The sequence below is a fragment of the Myotis yumanensis genome, unplaced genomic scaffold (genome assembly GCF_028538775.1).
Source record: "Myotis yumanensis isolate MYYU_CA2020_CCGP unplaced genomic scaffold, mMyoYum1.0.hap1 SCAF_7, whole genome shotgun sequence".
In the NCBI taxonomy this organism is placed as follows: Eukaryota; Metazoa; Chordata; class Mammalia; order Chiroptera; family Vespertilionidae; genus Myotis; species Myotis yumanensis.
In genome coordinates this window covers 2,990,806-3,007,257 of record NW_027223758.1, presented here as the reverse complement: position 1 = coordinate 3,007,257, position 16,452 = coordinate 2,990,806, and the positions used below count along the sequence as shown (strand labels likewise).

Here is a 16,452-nt window from a genome sequence, read left to right as displayed (position 1 = left end):
CCCGAGCTGGGAGTCTGAGCAGAAGCGGAGCCCGGAGCCCCGGTGAGCGCCAGCCCCCAGCGCTCCAGGGGGCGGGTCCGGCGGTCGCTCCCCGCTGGAAAGCGTCCCGGGCTCTCTCGCGCCCTCCCCTCGGGCTCCGTCCACCCCGACCCGCCTGGGACACGCCCACCCTCCGCGGACTTCGGCGGCGGCGGCGGCGCGGGACTGAGCCGGGGACCCGGACTGGCGCGGCACCGGGCCCAGCGCTCACCATGCGCCTCAATAGCTCAGCCGCCGGCTCCGGCTCCCGGGGCGCCCAGCCCTTCCCGCTGCCGCCCTCGCCCTCGGGCCCTGGCTGGGACAACGTCTCCGAGCAGGAGCGAGCGCCGCCCGGCAGCGACCTAGACGTGGACACGGACATCTACTCCAAGGCGCTGGTGACCGCCGTGTACCTGGCGCTCTTCGCGGTGGGCACGGTGGGCAACACGGTGACGGTGTTCACGCTGGCGCGAAAGAAGTCGCTGCAGAGCCTGCAGAGCACTGTGCACTACCACCTGGGCAGCCTGGCGCTCTCCGACCTGCTCATCCTGCTGCTGGCCATGCCCGTGGAGCTGTACAACTTCATCTGGGTGCACCACCCCTGGGCCTTCGGGGATGCCGTCTGCAGGGGCTACTACTTCCTGCGAGACGCCTGCACCTACGCCACGGCCCTCAATGTGGCCAGCCTGAGCCTGGAGCGCTACCTGGCCATCTGCCACCCCTTCAAGGCCAAGACCCTCATGTCTCGAAGCCGCACCAAGAAGTTCATCAGCGCCATCTGGGTCGCCGCGGGCCTGCTGGCTGTGCCCATGCTCTTCACCATGGGCCAGCAGAGCCGCGGCGCTGACGGCCAGCACCCCAGCAGCCTGGTGTGCACGCCCGTGGTCGGCGCCAACACCATCAAAGTCGTCATCCAGGTGAGCAGCCTTCGGGGAGAGGAAGTGGGAGAAGAGGGGGGAGAGGATGGGAAAACTGGCATCTCTTTCCTTCACCCTAAAGGGAGTTGCTCCCGGGAAGCTGGGGAGAGGATAGGGGAGCAGTCTGACCCCCCTTCTTGGCACCTTTCACTCCAGGGTTGCCAGGCCTCAGCCCTTTATCTTATCCCCTCCTTCTATCAAGGGGGCGGGCCTCAGGTCCTGACCTCCCTGGGGGCCACTGGTGGGCCTTGGTGCCTCCAGATTCCCTGTGCGCTGGGCCGGCACCCGGAGGCCCCTGCACGGGGCTCTCAGAGACCACGGGTCTCAGCAGGTGCCCAGGCTGCCCGTGCCTCCTGGCGGGTGCCGGCCGGCCCGTGCTTGGAGGCCAGCTGATTGGTCTAGCTTTAGTCTCCCCATCTGTGTGATCAGAGCCCCGACCTCAGCAGGCAGAGGCTGAGAGAGCGCTGGGGTGCTGAGGGCTCCTGCCACGGAAAGGCTCGGAGGCGCCCTCCTGGGTGGGTGGAGACCATGTTGCCTTTGCTGGGCAGACCCGGAGTCTGGGCGTGGTGGCAGGTGGGGGCTGCGGGAGGCAAGCACCCTGCAGCCGAGCAGCCCGCTGCTCTCCCCGGGTCTGAGCACAGCACCATGGGAACCCAGCTGGGACCCCACCCTGGCAATCGCTTGGAGGAGGGACCTGGTGGGGTGGGGGGATCCAGCCCCCCACAAAAGTCTTGTCAGGCAGGACTTCCAGGAGAAGGCATCCACGGAGGAGTCCGGGCTGAAGTGCCACTTTGAATGGCATCGTGGCTCTAGGCCATGGGTAGCCGTGGCGGTGCAGGGTGAGACAGGGAGGCCAGGGGATGGAGGGGCCGGGAGGGTGGGAGGAGGGGCCAGAACAGCACTGTCCCTGTCGGGCATCATCTCACACACCAGCCATCCTGCCAACCAGACGGTGCTGATGCACCTGCAGTGGGACTCGGCAGTGGGGCAACAATGGGGCAGGCGCTGTCATCTGTCTGCACCTCGATCCCTGGACTGTGACCTCATGGGTCCCCCCACCTCTGCTGAGGACCCGTGTGGAGAGGCCCCTTCCCCAAGTAGCCACACCTAGTGGGGAAGAGTCACAGCAGGGCTGCCCTCCACGCCCTCCCTGCACTCGAGGTAACCGGCGCCGTGGGCAGGGTCACAGTGGGAATCACCTTTCCCTTCTTTGAGGTTCCATTTTCTTCCCGAAGTTCCTGTCTTTGACCGGCTGTGCCCAGGGGCCTCTCCCAGCCTGCCCTGGCACTGCGGGGGCAGCAGCTATGCTACCTGCCTTCAAAGGTGTGATGCGACAGGCTTAGGTCAGCACCTCGCTGCCCACCCAGGAGATGCCTCCAAGCAGACCTGCAGGGCTCGGCCAGGAGCTGTCTGAGTTCACCATCGTCAGAACAAGAGCAGAGGGAGCACAGCCCATAAAGCATCCTCCTCCGGCTCGGTGGCCGCTCGGCTGGCCCCACGGAACAGACACCTGATGCGCATCGCAAAGGGCCGTTCTGTGTCCTTGTGCGGCGGCGGCAGCACGGGCCCGTGGGGTGTCCTGGCCCCTTGGCCACTGGACGATGGTCTGCCGAGTTATCCACAATGGCCTGGCCTTGCTTCTGCACCCAAATTTGCCAAAGACCCGTGCACTTCCCAGCGCCTCTTTAAAGGCCTTCGATGCTCGCTGCCGGGCACTTAGCAGAGACGCTCGTCCCCTTAAGGCTGCCAGCTCCCAGGGCCTCCTGGCACCCACAGCTTTCTGCTCCCTGCACTCGAACGACATCCGTGCAGGGTATGGCCTTGGCCTGCCGCCTTCCTCCTTTCTGTGCGGCCATCGCCATCCCAGGCGCTTTCCCGGGTTACAGTCCTGCTCCGGCTAATGGCCACGTGGCAGTCTGGGCAAACTTCTACTGTTTTTAAAGTGACATCTGGCCAGAGAGCAGTTGGGTGCCTGTGTCGGGGTGTCTCCTCTCGTCCACCGTGTTCGGAGGTGTTGGCCAATCACGCGTCCCTTCCCACCCGGGGCCTCTCCCAGCACCGCCTCTGGGAGTCCCCCCTGGGTACTTGTAAACAAACAGGTCATGGTTAGAAATGGGCTGGTGATAAAGATATCTGATCAGCTTTGAAGTGGAGAGTACAGGGGGCATTTCCCAAGTTGGCCCAGGCCGGTGGCCACAGGCCGGGAGCTGATGGGGGGACAGGGCGGCCCCAGGCCAGCACAGGCACAGCTCCGGGAGTGGAGGGCCCTGGGTGAGTGAGTGGCCAGGAGCAGGGCGGCCCCGCTGTCCATGCAGGCGTCTTGGAGGAGGCGGCCGTCCGCACGTGGCCCTGCGCCGTGGGTGGAATCACCCCACCATTCCGCTGCCCCGCTCTGACCTGAGCATGTTTCAGGCCCTGCTGTCACAGGTTCGAGTCGCTGGCTTCCAGGCGGCTAGGCGCGGATAGGTTGCACAGTGAATGTCCACTGTGCAGCGGCGGCCAGGAGGGCCAGGAGGGCCAGGAGGGCCAGGAGCTAAGACTGGCAGAAGCCTGGGGTGTGAGTGTCCCGCTCAGATCCCACTTGGCCCAGCGTTTTCCAGCTCCAGCATCGCCAGGCGGGAGCCCGGAGCCCTGTGTGAGCAGCGGCAGGCGTTGGCCCTGTCGTGGCCTCATTGCTGCCATTTTCCAGGACCGGGGCCCACCTCCCCATTGCTGTTGCAGAAAGTCTCTTTCAGGTTCCGTGCCAACAGAGGTGCCCCTCGCTGGGTGGGCCAGCCCTGGGTGGGGTGCCCCCTCCCTGGGGGAGCGGAGTGTCCCAGGAGGAGCGCAGGACCCCCTGCTAGGCTGCCCGAGCACCAGGCCGTTCAAGTCCGACGTGGTTCCATGGAGGCAGAGGCAGCTGAACACAACCTGTCTCACAAAGTGGAGGAAAACTGGTTGCAATAAGGCCACCAATCACCTGCCAGTGTTTCTTGGCTGTGGCAGCAACCTCCTCCCGGGGCAGTGCTCCGAGGGCACCCCACCCACCCACCAGTTCACTCCCCTCGCTCTCCGGTTGGAGGGCTGGGCTATAAACATGCGTGTGCAGGACTGTGTGTGAATGCATGTTCTCAAGCAGCCCGAGGAGACGCTTTGGAGTCAGACGCGGGACATGCAGCGGCCTCGGTGCCATGGCCACAGGCATGTGCGTCTCTGCTGACTCCTGGAAAGCTTCATCGCTTCGTGGCTTGTTTAGGTTTAGGGTCCATTCTGGGCTGATTTCCGCCGGCATGTGAGGCCCGAGTCTTCTTTGCACACAGGCACCTGCGTGGCCAGTGCCCCCGTGAAAAGTCTTCCCTCCATTGAAGTGTTTGGCACTTTAATCAAAACTCCCTGACCCTGGTCCGGAGCCCGCTGCTCCCTCACCTGTGCTCTGCCCTGCCCCCACCGGCCACCATGATGGCGCGGCTCTACAGTCTTGCACGTGCAAGCATGTCACACACAGGCGAGCGGCGCCGGCAGCCGGCTGGCACGCTTGAAGTAGAGTGAGTCCTCCAACTGCCTTCTTCCCTAACCCCGTCCATGCCATTCCAGGTCCTTCGCTTCCTACATACGTTTTAGCATCAGCTTTCCAGTCAGTACGTGTGAAAAGCCTGCAGCGGCTCCAACGGGCCGCGCGCATCTCTAGGCGGACGTGGGGAGACGGGGCTTGGGGCGCCCGAGTTCGGTGCTTGCTCGGCTCCTTCGGGGCCCCTTCCGTTACTCCATCGGTCGTTTCCAGCATGCAGATCCTACACACTCATAAACCCTTCTCTGCGGTTGTTCTGTAACAGCTGCTCTCAGCCATCAACACGCATCCTCGAGTTTCCAAGGTCAGAGTTGCCGTTCACGCCTGACGCGGCCCAGGCCTCGCTCTGTACGGCCGGTCTCTGAACCAACTGCTTTCCCTGTGGTCCCATTGTCCTATTTCTTTGCATCTCCAGGCATCTTATTCCTCCTGGACATCGTGCGTGACGCATGGCAGAGACGCTGGGCTCTGCTGTCTCTCTGAGGAGTGGACGTTCTTGCTTCAGCGGGCTGCTCAGTTGCTGGCCTCGCAAACTTGGGCAGACTCGCTTTCCCTCTCATTAGTCCAGACTCCGTCTCCCTGGGGGTTTTGTCGGTTAAAATGGGCTCGCTGAAAGCAGGTGTCGCCTGGACCCTCCCCGAGGACGCGAGCCTCACTCCTAAGGTGAGCCTTGCAGGCTTCACAGGGGAATAGTGGGATGTTCATGAGACCTCTCCCCCTGCTCTGCCAGATGCCAGCTGCCCTGCCCTAACCTGTCACGGTTCTGTCTGTGCACACAGCCCTGCTTCTCCACACCCCTGTCCTGCAGGTCCCCCTCCCGTGTCTCATTCTGCAGGTTCAAGCCACTTGGCCCCCCAACCTCACATCTCTGCCTCCTCAGCTGGAACAGCCGGGCTCTGCCAAGACCCCAGCTCCTCATGTCACGATCAGGGAAATGTCCCCACGAAAAGAAACAGGTGACTGTGGGGACCACAGCCTCGCACCGCGGCTTATCCAGTGTCGTAAACAGTGGCCTGGTACGTTCTGCCCAATCGTAGAGCTGTTTGTGCAGGAGACAGTCCAGGCCTCCGTGCAGTCTCCTGCGGACTCTATACACTGCCCACTTTAAACACATCCGAGGTCGCTGATGACAAAAGGCTGGCTCAGAGGAATTACTAAAACAATGCTGCGGCCCTCGCTGGTTTGGCTCAGTGGATAGAGCGACGGCCTGCAGACTGAAGGGTCCCGAGTTTGATTCCGGTCAGGGCACATGCTCAGGTTGCAGGCTCAATCCCCAGTAGGGGGCGTGCAGGAGGCAGCCAATCAATGATTCGCTCTCATCATTGATGTTTCTTTTTTTTTTTAATTAAAACTTTATTGTTCAGATTATTACAATTGTTCCTCTTTTTTCCCCCCATAGCTCCCCTCCACCCGGTTCCCCTCCCACCCTCCGCCCTCACCCCCCCACCACTGTCCTCATCCATAGGTGCACGATTATTGTCCAGTCTCTTCCCGCATACCCCACACCCCTTTCCCCCACAAGAATAGTCAGTCCACTCCCTTTCTATGCCCCTGATTCTATTATAATCACCAGTTTATTCTGTTCATCAGATTATTTATTCACTTGATTTTTAGATTCACTTGTTGATAGATGTGTATTTGTTGTTCATAATTTGTATCTTTACCTTTTTTTTCTTCCTCTTCTTAAAGAATACCTTTCAGCATTTAATATAATACTGGTTTAGTGGTGATGAACTCCTTTAGCTTTTCCTTATCTGTGAAGCTCTTTATCTGACCTTCAATTCTGAATGATAGCTTTGCTGGATAAAGTAATCTTGGTTGTAGGTTCTTGGTATTCATCACTTTGAATATTTCTTGCCACTCCCTTCTGGCCTGCAAAGTTTCTGTTGAGAAATCAGCTGACAGTCTTATGGGTACTCCCTTGTAGGTAACTGACTGTCTTTCTCTTGCTGCTTTTAAGATTCTCTCTTTGTCATTTGCTCTTGGCATTTTAATTATGATGTGTCTTGGTGTGGTCCTCTTTGGATTCCTTTTGTTTGGGGTTCTCTGCACTTCCTGGACTTGTAAGTCTATTTCTTTCACCAGGTAGGGGAAATTTTCTGTCATTATTTCTTCAAATAGGTTTTCAATATCTTGCTCTCTCTCTTCTTCTGGCACCCCTATAATTCGGATGTTGGTACGCTTGAAGCTGTCCCAGAGGCTCCTTACACTGTCTTCGTATTTTTGGATTCTTTTTTCATTTTGCTTTTCTGGTTGGGTGTTTTTTGCTTCTTCGTATTTCAGATCTTTGACTTGATTCTTGCGATCCTCTGGTCTGCTGTTGGGAGTCTGTATAATATTCTTTATTTCAGTCAGTGTATGCTTAATTTCTAGTTGGTCCTTTATCACAGCATCGAGGGTCTCACTAGATTTCTTGAGGGTCTCATTAAGTTTATCGGTGGTTTCTAGAAAATTCTTGAAAAACCTTAAAAGTGTGGTTTTGAACTCTATATCCAGTAGTTTGCTTTCCTCCATTTCTGTCATTTGTGACCTGTTTCTTTGTCTCGCATTTTTTATGCTTCCCTGTGTTGGTAGAGTGGCTTTCTGTGCTAGGTGTCCTATAGGGCCCAGTGGCTCAGCCTCCCCGATTACCTGAGGTGGACACTCTTGGTCCCCTTTGTGAGCTTTGTGCACAGTCTTGTTATAGTTAAGCCTTGATTGTTGTAGGTATCACTGGGAGGAATTGACCTCCAGGCCAATTGGCTGTGAGAATCAGCTGTGTCTACGGTGAGAGAACTGTGCTGAAGACACCCTTATGGGGCAAGACTTGCTTCAGTGGGGCTTTGGTGCTCACTGAGTCTGCCCCCTGAGTGTGTCCCTTATGGATCTGAGGAGTTGTAATCTGGATGGTCCCACTCTGACCACTGGGTACACTGGCTCTTGGATCTCTAAGGAGGTGCTAATTTAGCCTCTGCCTGAGGCTACCCACCAGGAGATCTGCAAATTCCCCTTCCTTGTTTGGGGTTTGGAGGTGCCCAAATGAGGCCCAGCTGTGAAGCAATGCAAGCTGCTGTGGGGCCTTGGGCCTTCTCTTGGAAGTTCTGGGTCTGTCTGGCCCAGCTGCAGTTTGTTAGGTAATTTTCAGATTGCAAAGGGCCAGGGCATTCATATGCAAAAGTCTCTGCCTCAGCTTGGGTGGTGCGGGGTCTCAGGGGATCAACAGGGCAGAGCAAGCAGCTATGGCTGATCCTCAGCCCTGCCCTAAGGGACCCCGCATCTCAGTGTCCCAGTAATTGCTGCAAGCCCCTCCAGAGAGAGCCGCCCTCGAGTTCTGAGTTCTGCCTGCTGCCAGACAGTCCAGTCTCTCCCCACACGAGTCGGGGTCCCCAGAGACTCACCCGGAACCGGAGTTCAGAGCAGCCGGGGGCTTGTGGCTCCCTCCCGATTCAAAAAGACAGTCGCATCCTCAGTCGCCAGCCCTTGCCCCGTGCACCTCCATACCTCTGCACTCCACTTCCACAGCTCCTCTGAATCTCAGTGTGCTTTTCTCTTTCCTTCTAGTTGTAGAATTTCCACTCAGCCAGCCTTCCTGTAGTTCTGGATGATGTCTGTTTTGTCTTTTAGTTGTATTTTTGAATTTGTTGTGCGAGGTAGCAATTTCTGGTGTTTACCTATGCCGCCATCTTGGTTTCTCCTCATCATTGATGTTTCTATCTCTCTCCCTCTCCCTTCTGCTCTGAAATCAACAAAAATATATATATATTTTTTAAAAACCATGTTGTGCCTGGCTGCCGTGGCTCAGTGGTTAGAGTATCAGCTCGCACACTAAAGCGTCTTGGGTTCAATTCCTGGTCAAAGGTTCGGGGCATGGCCCCAGGGGCCATGCAGAAGGCAGCAAATCGATGTGTCTCTCACATGTGTCTCTCTCTCTTTCCTTTCCCTCTCTCCCTTCCACTCTCTGAAAAAGAAAGGTAAAAAAAAAAAAAATCCTCAGGTTAGGATTAACAAAAAAGAAAACCCCAACAATTTTGCAAAAGGATACATGACAAGAAACATAGTCATCCGAGAAACAAAGCTGAAGATAGACACTGTTTGGATAAATCTTAGACTGAGGAAAAGAGCCACATTATTTATGCTAAAACATTTTTAGCTCATTGTCTCTGTTGAAAGGTGAATGTATTACCAATTCCACTCTCCCTTGACATAGTCAATGACTAGAGCATTCTTCAGAGAGTTTTGTGCCCTTGTAATCAAGAACAGTTCTTTCATTAAAAATCATGCCACTTCTGCGCTGGCCGGTGTGCTCAGTGGTTAGAACGTTGGCCCATACACCGAAGGGTCCCAGGTTTGTTTCTGGTCAAGGCACATACCTGGGTTGCAGGTTTGATCCCCGGCCCTGGTGAGGGCTCCTGCAGGAGGCAACCCGTGGATGTCTCTCTCTCCCTCTCTCTCTTCCACTTTCTCTAAAAAAATCAATGGAAAAATATACTCAGGGGAGGATTAACAACAACCGAAAAACCCACACACACTACTTCCAACCTCCAGAGCCGCTGGGAGAGTCCTGGCAGCGCGGCAGGCTCTGCGCAGAGCTGCCAGGCGGGAATGCTGGTGCCTGGAGGGTGACTCCCCAGCTGTGGGCAGGACGCAGAGCTCCTGAGGGCCAGGGACAGTGGCAGTTCATCAGGTTGTGAGTCAGGCCATCAGGACATGCTGGTCTGGAACAAAAATCAAAGACTCACTCGGTCGTAAGTCAGTCGGCCTGGGCTCTGCACCCAACAGGATCTGCACAGTGGGAAGCAGCTGTCAAGGGTCAGGATTTATTTCCTGGGATAAGGGAGAAGCATTCGCATCTGTACTGAGCCTCTCCCAGGACCCGGATCGGGGCTCGCCTGCCATTCCCATTGCTACCAGCTACTCCGGGGAACCTTCAAGGGGAGGAGCACCAAGTGGGGGCAGGGGTCCAGCCCAGGGCCCTCTCGAACTCACAGCCTGGAGACCGCCTCTGGACTGTCCTCTGTGTAGGGAGCCCTATAACGTCGCCCGTTTATCTCCCTCTGGCAATGGGCCTGGAGGAGGCAGGGCCAGCCCCAGAAAAGCACGCGGCCTTCCTTCCGGTGAACCTGCTCTGGTGGCCTCAGGTGGGCTGCCCGCCTTCCCGGGACAGCAGGCCAGGAGCACAGGGCGGGGGCAGGGCAGTAGAACCCGTGAGCGCTGAGTCTTGGTGGTCCATGTCCACTCGGCTGTGCGGGAAGCAGGAGGAGAGAGGCCACCAAAAGGCCCCTTGTCCCCACAGGCTGGCACAACGCCCAGGTCCCAGATTCTGCCAGCCCTGAGGCCCATTTTGCGGAGGTGGACTGCCCTCTCGGGACTTGAGCTGCCCTGGTGGACATCTGCTCCGCCTCCAGGCTGACCGGACGCAGAGGAGGGGGCAGGTGAGTGCACAGGGCTTGGAGGCTGCCGGTCTCCCGGACCCCTTGCTCCCTCGGAGGCCCGGTGGGCTGGGGATCACACTGGCTGCCCAAGTGAGCCGCAGACGGGCGCTGCCCCAGCCAGAAGGGCTTTTCTGAGCCAGGAGGTGCCTCTGAGGTCCTGGCCCGAACAACTGGCCTGCAGACTAGACGCAGATGTGTGCCGGGCACTGAGACAAGGCTGGCCCGCTCCACTTCCTGCAATTCCTTTTCCTGACAGCTTGTTTAAAGGACACGTCTAATATATTGAAAATGCCTACATTTGTGTGACTCCTGGAAACACACGAGAAGCTTCCATTTAATCCCCAGGGCAGGGCCTCGTGTCTCTAACCGCAAACTCCTTTGTCCTGAAGGCTCCATGGGTCTCTTGAGCGGACGTACTAGTGGCCTGGGAACCTGCCACGTTCCACGGGGTCAGTGGTCAGCAGCACAGCGACTCAAGCCCGGCCACCTCCCCCTGCCAAGGGAGCACCTCTATGGGTGACATTTAAAGTGTTTAGAACCGATTTCAGCACTTTCTGGGTGCCCCTTGCTGAGCTTGAATGAAATCCTTCCCTGACCTTTTAAACTAATTCAAAAAATAGATGGGGTGCCCCTGGGACTCTCCCCAAAATTGAGAGCTGGGATCACCCTGCAGGAGCCACAATTAAAACCCAAACACAGACATGCCAGGGATCAGACGATCCAGGAGGCTCAGCTTCCAGGAGCTGGCCACGCTGGCTGGGAACTTCCACGCTCATTGTCAATGACTTAAACTCCTTTCATTTCTCCTGCCCTCGGGAGATCGGAGAACGCAGCCCAGGAGGGTGGGCTTTTTATGACAAAAAAAGGGGGTGCCTGGCCCTAGGGGCAGAAGACAGGCCCCGTGGAGCCCTCGCTCTGCATCTGTGTCCCACCTGTTAAGATGAGGGTCCCCTCCGCCTACACTCAGTCCCAGGAGACCCAACACTCCCTTGCACAGCAGAGCAGGCCTTTTCTTTCTTTCTTTTTTTTTAATCCTCACCTGAGGATATTTTTCTGTTGCTTTTAGAGAGTGGAAAGGAGGGAGGGAGGGCAGGGAAAGAGAAAGAGAGAAACATGGATGTGAGAGAGACGCATCGAATGATTGCCTCCTGCGCACACCCTGACTGGGGCTCAGGAATGAACCCATAACCCAGGTACACGCCTTTGGCCAGGAATCAAACACAAGCCCCTTTGGTTTGCACGCCGGCGCTCTAACCCCTGAGCAGCACGGCCAGGGCACGGGGCAGGTCTTCAACACAGGGCAGAGCTTCACAAGCATGGAGGCTTTCTTCGTCACTTTGCTGATTCGGGCCAAGCAGTGCATTGTCCACAAACAACAGGGCACCTGAAGCACCAGCCACGCTTTACTGCATGAGGCTGCGGGGCGCAGGATGCTCTCGACCGCCAGCAAGCGCATGCCCCTCCCTCCGCGTCCGAGGAGGCCGCTGCACCGAGGCTGCAGGGTGCTGGGTGCTGGCCAGAGCACACAGGGAGTGGGCTCAGCCTCACCTGTGCTCCTGGGTCCCAGGTACTCCAGGGCCAGAAGGTTCTCTGTGAGACCAGCTCGGCCGGGCCAGGCAGGGCCGCACCTGTGCCCTCGGCCCACCCTTGCCACTACATGTGGTGGACTCTGCAGCGGCCTCTGCGTTCCTCCCCAGCCACGCGGCACAGGGCGGGGCCAGGCCTGGGCTGGGTGGAGCGCCGTGAGGCCCGGCAGGAGTTTCCGGGAACAGGTGGGTCCCAGTGTCGGGGAGACAGCTTGCCTCTGCCGCAGGCAATGGGGCTGCGCGTCCTTCCCTGGGACGGGCCCGTCCAGCAGGTGGTCTGCAGCCAACTCCTGCGCTGGGGGGGAGGGGGGCCAGGCTGCTGGCTCAGCGGGGGTGGCTCTGAGGGGGTCCCCGGGACAGCCGCTGGGCAATGGCTCTGGCCCCGGCTGGTGGTGGAGCAGCTATATAGGCAGCACAGACAGAGCAGCGGGAGGTGGATTCCGCAAGAACGTGTGTCCGAGGTGGTGCGGGGAGAGCCGTGGCCAGGAGTCCTGGGCTCTGGGTCTTGGGCTCTGGCCTGAAAGCTTTTACAGCAAATGGCCCTGCATCCTGGGAATCCACACAAACAGCCCGTGGCAAGCCTGTGCCCTCGGCCCAGGGCCAGCCTCTGTCTGCAGGAGCCCCTGAGGCCAGCGTGGGCTGAGGGCCCGGGCAGCCCACACAGCCACTCTGAGGGGCTTAAGACAAGTCCCCTCCCACTTCCACTCATCTGTTCCCGGTTTCAACTTCTCTCCTGCCCTCCCCAGCTTTCTCTCCTCCTGTGGGGGTCACGGCAGGGTGGCCCAGGCCCGAGAACATGGCTGACATCTGGGTGAAAGGGGCCTCTGGCAGCTGGCAGCTTTGAAGTTCCAGAACATTCTCCAGTGAGACCCCCTCATGGCATTGTCACATCATGGCAGAGAGGCATGGCCAGGCGGACTGTTCTGGGAGCACAGAACGCGCCTGCACGGTGTCTCAGGCCATGAATATTCATGGCAGCACGGGGCCTGCAGAGTCCAATGATGTAAATGTCACGAACAGTGTGTGACCGTGTTTTGGGGAGAAGATCTGTCGAGGAGATGAGTCTCGGTTACCAGTCATAGCAGGGCAGCGCCTCCATGGCCCTGGTGCGGCCGCAGCTCCTCCGCACGGTCATCCTCCAGCATCACAGCTCTGGGGGTCAAACACGAGCCCCCACGGGCAGGAGCTGTCTCCACCTCCCGAAACAGTGGGCTGGGAGCGTGGGCAGCGCCCAGGGGTGTCAGTCCAGGATCCATCCCGGGAAGAGAGTTCTAGAAAGCTCCGCTGCCATGGACGAGCTCCGGGCCGTCCTACCCGAGGACATGGGGAGGGCATGGCATGGGGTCTCATCTGGGGATGGGAGAGGGAGGGGCCACCACCCGCTGAGGGCCACTCACGACTTGGGCCTCAGCTGATGAGGAAGAAGGTTCTGGGCAGCGGGGTCACTGCTGTGACCAGAGTGATGGCCACGCCAGCACAGGCTCCTCCCGCCGCGGCCCTGAGATTGCTTGTCCCCGGCTCTGACTCTCACGGCCCCGGGTGCACTGCTTCTGCTCTCGTGATGCAGCTCCCAGCAGAGTTCCGTCGCCTGTATGCCGGCGTGCTGTGTGCGTGGGCTGTCCGGCCGTGGAGGCGCAGGGTCTGCGTGCTTTGGGCGGTATCCCAGAGCCTGCCCAGGCTTCCCAGGTTAGGGTGCCCGTGCTGGGACGGCACACCCTCCCTTTGCCAGCTACTGTGGACTGAATGGTTGTGTCCCCCAATGCATGTGCTGAAATCCATCCCCATGTGGTGGTGGGAGGAGGTGGGGCCTTCGGCCGGCGATGAGGTCAGGGGGGTGGAGTCCCCATGAAGAGGCCAGGGCGCTCCTGGCCCCCTCCAGCCCTGCGAGGACACAGGACGGCGGCCTCACCAGAACCTGTCCCTGCCAGCACGCTGATGGACGCTGTCCCGCCGGAGCTGTGGGAATAGAGTTCTGCTACGGTACTTTGCTAGAGCAGCCGGTCACTCCTTTGTTCATTCACATAGTATTTGAGGGACAGTGGGGTGCCAGGCCCTGCAGCCAACTGGGGGGTAGGGGGGCAGCAACTGGGAGAACAAACATGTACCGTCCAAGCTAAAGTAACACGTGGACCCGCGCCACCTGTTCTGGCTGCTCAGGTGACAAGTGGCCCGCTGAGCCCAGGCAGAAGGGCAGCGTCAGGCGCTCAGGGGAGCCTGCCTATCTGTGCCAGAGCAGACAGCCTGTCCCCACAGGCCCTGGCTCCCGGGCTGGCCCCATTCACAGTTCTGCAAATTGCCATGATTTGCGTGGCGGAAGGGGCGGGCGGCGGGCAGGGAGGGAATGAATGCCGCATTTGCTTTCCTCAAAGGCTGCGGCTGCTTCAGCCAGATGCACTCCCGCCAACAAAACCCCCAGCGCACAGGCTTGCAGCTCTGCGAGTCCAACAAATGAACCAATTATGTCTTTGTGACGAACCATTATTAGGAGGGAGATTAAATTCCCTTCGTGGGTGGAGGAATGGTGCAGACGGAGCGGCCTGTGACAGGCGGAGGCCTGCCTCCGGGACAGCCCCCACACCCCCCTAGCCCGGCTGGCCGCCCCAGGCCTGTGACAGGGGTTCGAGGTGACCTGCGGGGAACAGCCCTGCCCAAGCAGAGGCCGTGCTCTGGCCTTGCTCCTCGCTCCACGCCTGGAAACAGCGATCTAGGCCCTTCCCCCGCACCGAGCTGTCCCTGCGCACGTGCCTGGAGAGCGGCAGTCTCGTGTCCACTGGGCCTATGTCTCGTGGAAGCCCATCGCAAGAGACAGCGGGGTGGAGGGAAGCACGGCCTGTAACCGACATGGCTGCCGTGCTCCGGACACGCTGGGGACAGCACTGGTACCGCCCGGGCCTCTGGCTGCACTTGCCTGTCCCCTTACCTAACCCACTGATTTTGTCCTGGACGGAACCACAGCCAGGCTGGTGGCACAGTGGGGCTCAGTGGGACGGTGGCACAGGATCCCGACATCTTTTCTGAGTCCGACTTGCTCCTGATCACAGCCATTCCTGACAGAAGCCCCAGGAGGGGCCTGGCTGAAGGAGCACAGGGTCACATCCAGCCCTGACCAGTTTGGCTCTATGATAAGAGCATTGGCCCTTGAACTGAAGGGTCGTGGGTTCAATTCCTGGCCAGAAGCATGTACCTGGGTTGCAGGTTCGATCCCCAGGCCCGGTCAGGGCAAGTGCAGGAGGCAATCGATTGATGTGTCTCTCTCACATCAATGTTTCTCTCTCTCTCTCTCTCTCTCTCTCTCTCTTTTCCTCCCACTCTCTATAAAAAAAAAAAATCAGCGGAAAAATACCCTCAGGTGAGGATTAACAACAACAAAAGTGTCACATCCTGGGCTTAAGCCCAGAGCACAAGGTCCCTCCAAGCCCAGCGGCTGGTCAGTTTGGGAAGAAACAGCCAAACGCTGGCTGAGTTGGGGTGAGTCCCTTTCCCTTAGGGCTGTGGTCGGCAAACTGCGGCTCGCAAGCCACATGCGGCTCTTTGGCCCCTTGAGTGTGGCTCTTCCACAAAATACCACATGCGGGCACACACGTACAGTGCAATTGAAACTTCATGGCCCGTGCGCAGAAGTCGGTATTTTGTGGAAGAGCCACACTCAAGGGGCCAAAGAGCCGCATGTGGCTCGCGAGCCGCAGTTTGCCGACCACTGCCTTAGGGGCCTCAGAGGATACAAGTGGCCCTGCTCCCAGCCCTCCTCCATCGGGCCCAGGTTCTGGGTCCACCATAATGAGATTTACCTAGAGCAGGGAAGGGGCTAATTCTACTGAGAAGAGCCCAGACGCTGGGTACAGAGCCAGACGTCCACAGAGCCCAGGGCCCGATGCTGCCAGTGGCCGGTAATTCAAAATCGTGAGGGAGCAGGATATTTGCTGAACTGCCCACACAATTACATGGCAGAAAAACACTGAAATTGTGGGGCTGGAGACTCAGATGTGGCCATGACGGGCACACGGCAGACAGGCGGCAGGCCAGCGCACGGAGGGGGCAGGTCCCCAGGCCCGGCCAGGCCCCGGCTGCAGGTGGGACCTTTCTGTGCGCAGCCAGCGCTGTGGGCTCTGGCCTGTGGCGTAGCATGTCACGGGCTTCCGGGACGCCCCTGACCTGCGGCTGAAGGGATCTGAACTAATGCCAGGAAAGCCACTCCCAGCGCCTATGAGGCCGGGGGCTCGGTCAGGACCAGGCTCACCCTCCCGGCTGGCTCGGAGCATGCCCTCTGGGGCGTGGCTGCTGCCAGGGCACATGTGAAGCCCCCAGAACACTCCGCACTTGGGAGCCGGCACTGTCATCCCTCAGACTCATCAGTGCCCGACACCTGAGCAGAATGCAAACAAAGGCTTAGCAGACCCAGTCGCGTCGGCTCATGCTCTTACGGCGGGGTGAGCAGCAGCCAGTGCTGACAAAGGGTGGCCGTCACCGCGTGAGGGGCGGTGGGGACGGGGCTGGGCCCGCGTGGCCATGGTCTCTGTGGTTAGGTGACCCTCAGGCCCCTTCTTGCCCCAGTGCGGTCCACCTGCCTGCTCACGCTCTGACACTGTCCCTCCAAGGATTTGTTAAGCCCCCTTTGTTGCTACTAGGCAGACAGCCCACTGGTCGGAACCTTCTCGTGGCTCTTCAGCCAGCGGACATTTGGACACACGGCAGACAGGCCGTCAGCCTCCGGGGTGGCCACCCTGTGCGATGGCTCCCATGCGGTCCTGAGAGGTGCTGGCGTGACCGAAAAGCCACCCCTCTCCCCAGCTGCTGCATCCGGGTGGACATAGGCCAGGCCAAGGGGAGGGGCCCTGTCCTGCCCCTCCGGAAGGGCACCTCCCTGGGCACAGGGGGAGGGGCAGGTATGTTGGGAGACCAGCCGCTGGGCTGGTGCCAGGGCCGCAGCCCACCCAGGAGCAGACAGGATGCAGCTCCCAAGGGGCTTCTGTTCC

General features: G+C 59.1%; 1 protein-coding gene across 1 annotated transcript in view; it reads left to right on the top strand.

The window, feature by feature from the left end:
- Nucleotides 1-251: 251 nt before the first annotated feature.
- The window catches only part of NTSR1 (neurotensin receptor 1), a 35,679-nt gene continuing 19,478 nt past the window's right edge, over nucleotides 252-16,452 (top strand). Inside the window, exon 1 of the mRNA XM_070421312.1 lies at nucleotides 252-935. Coding sequence (XP_070277413.1) covers nucleotides 252-935 — 684 coding nt within the window. The remainder of the gene's footprint in view (nucleotides 936-16,452) is intronic.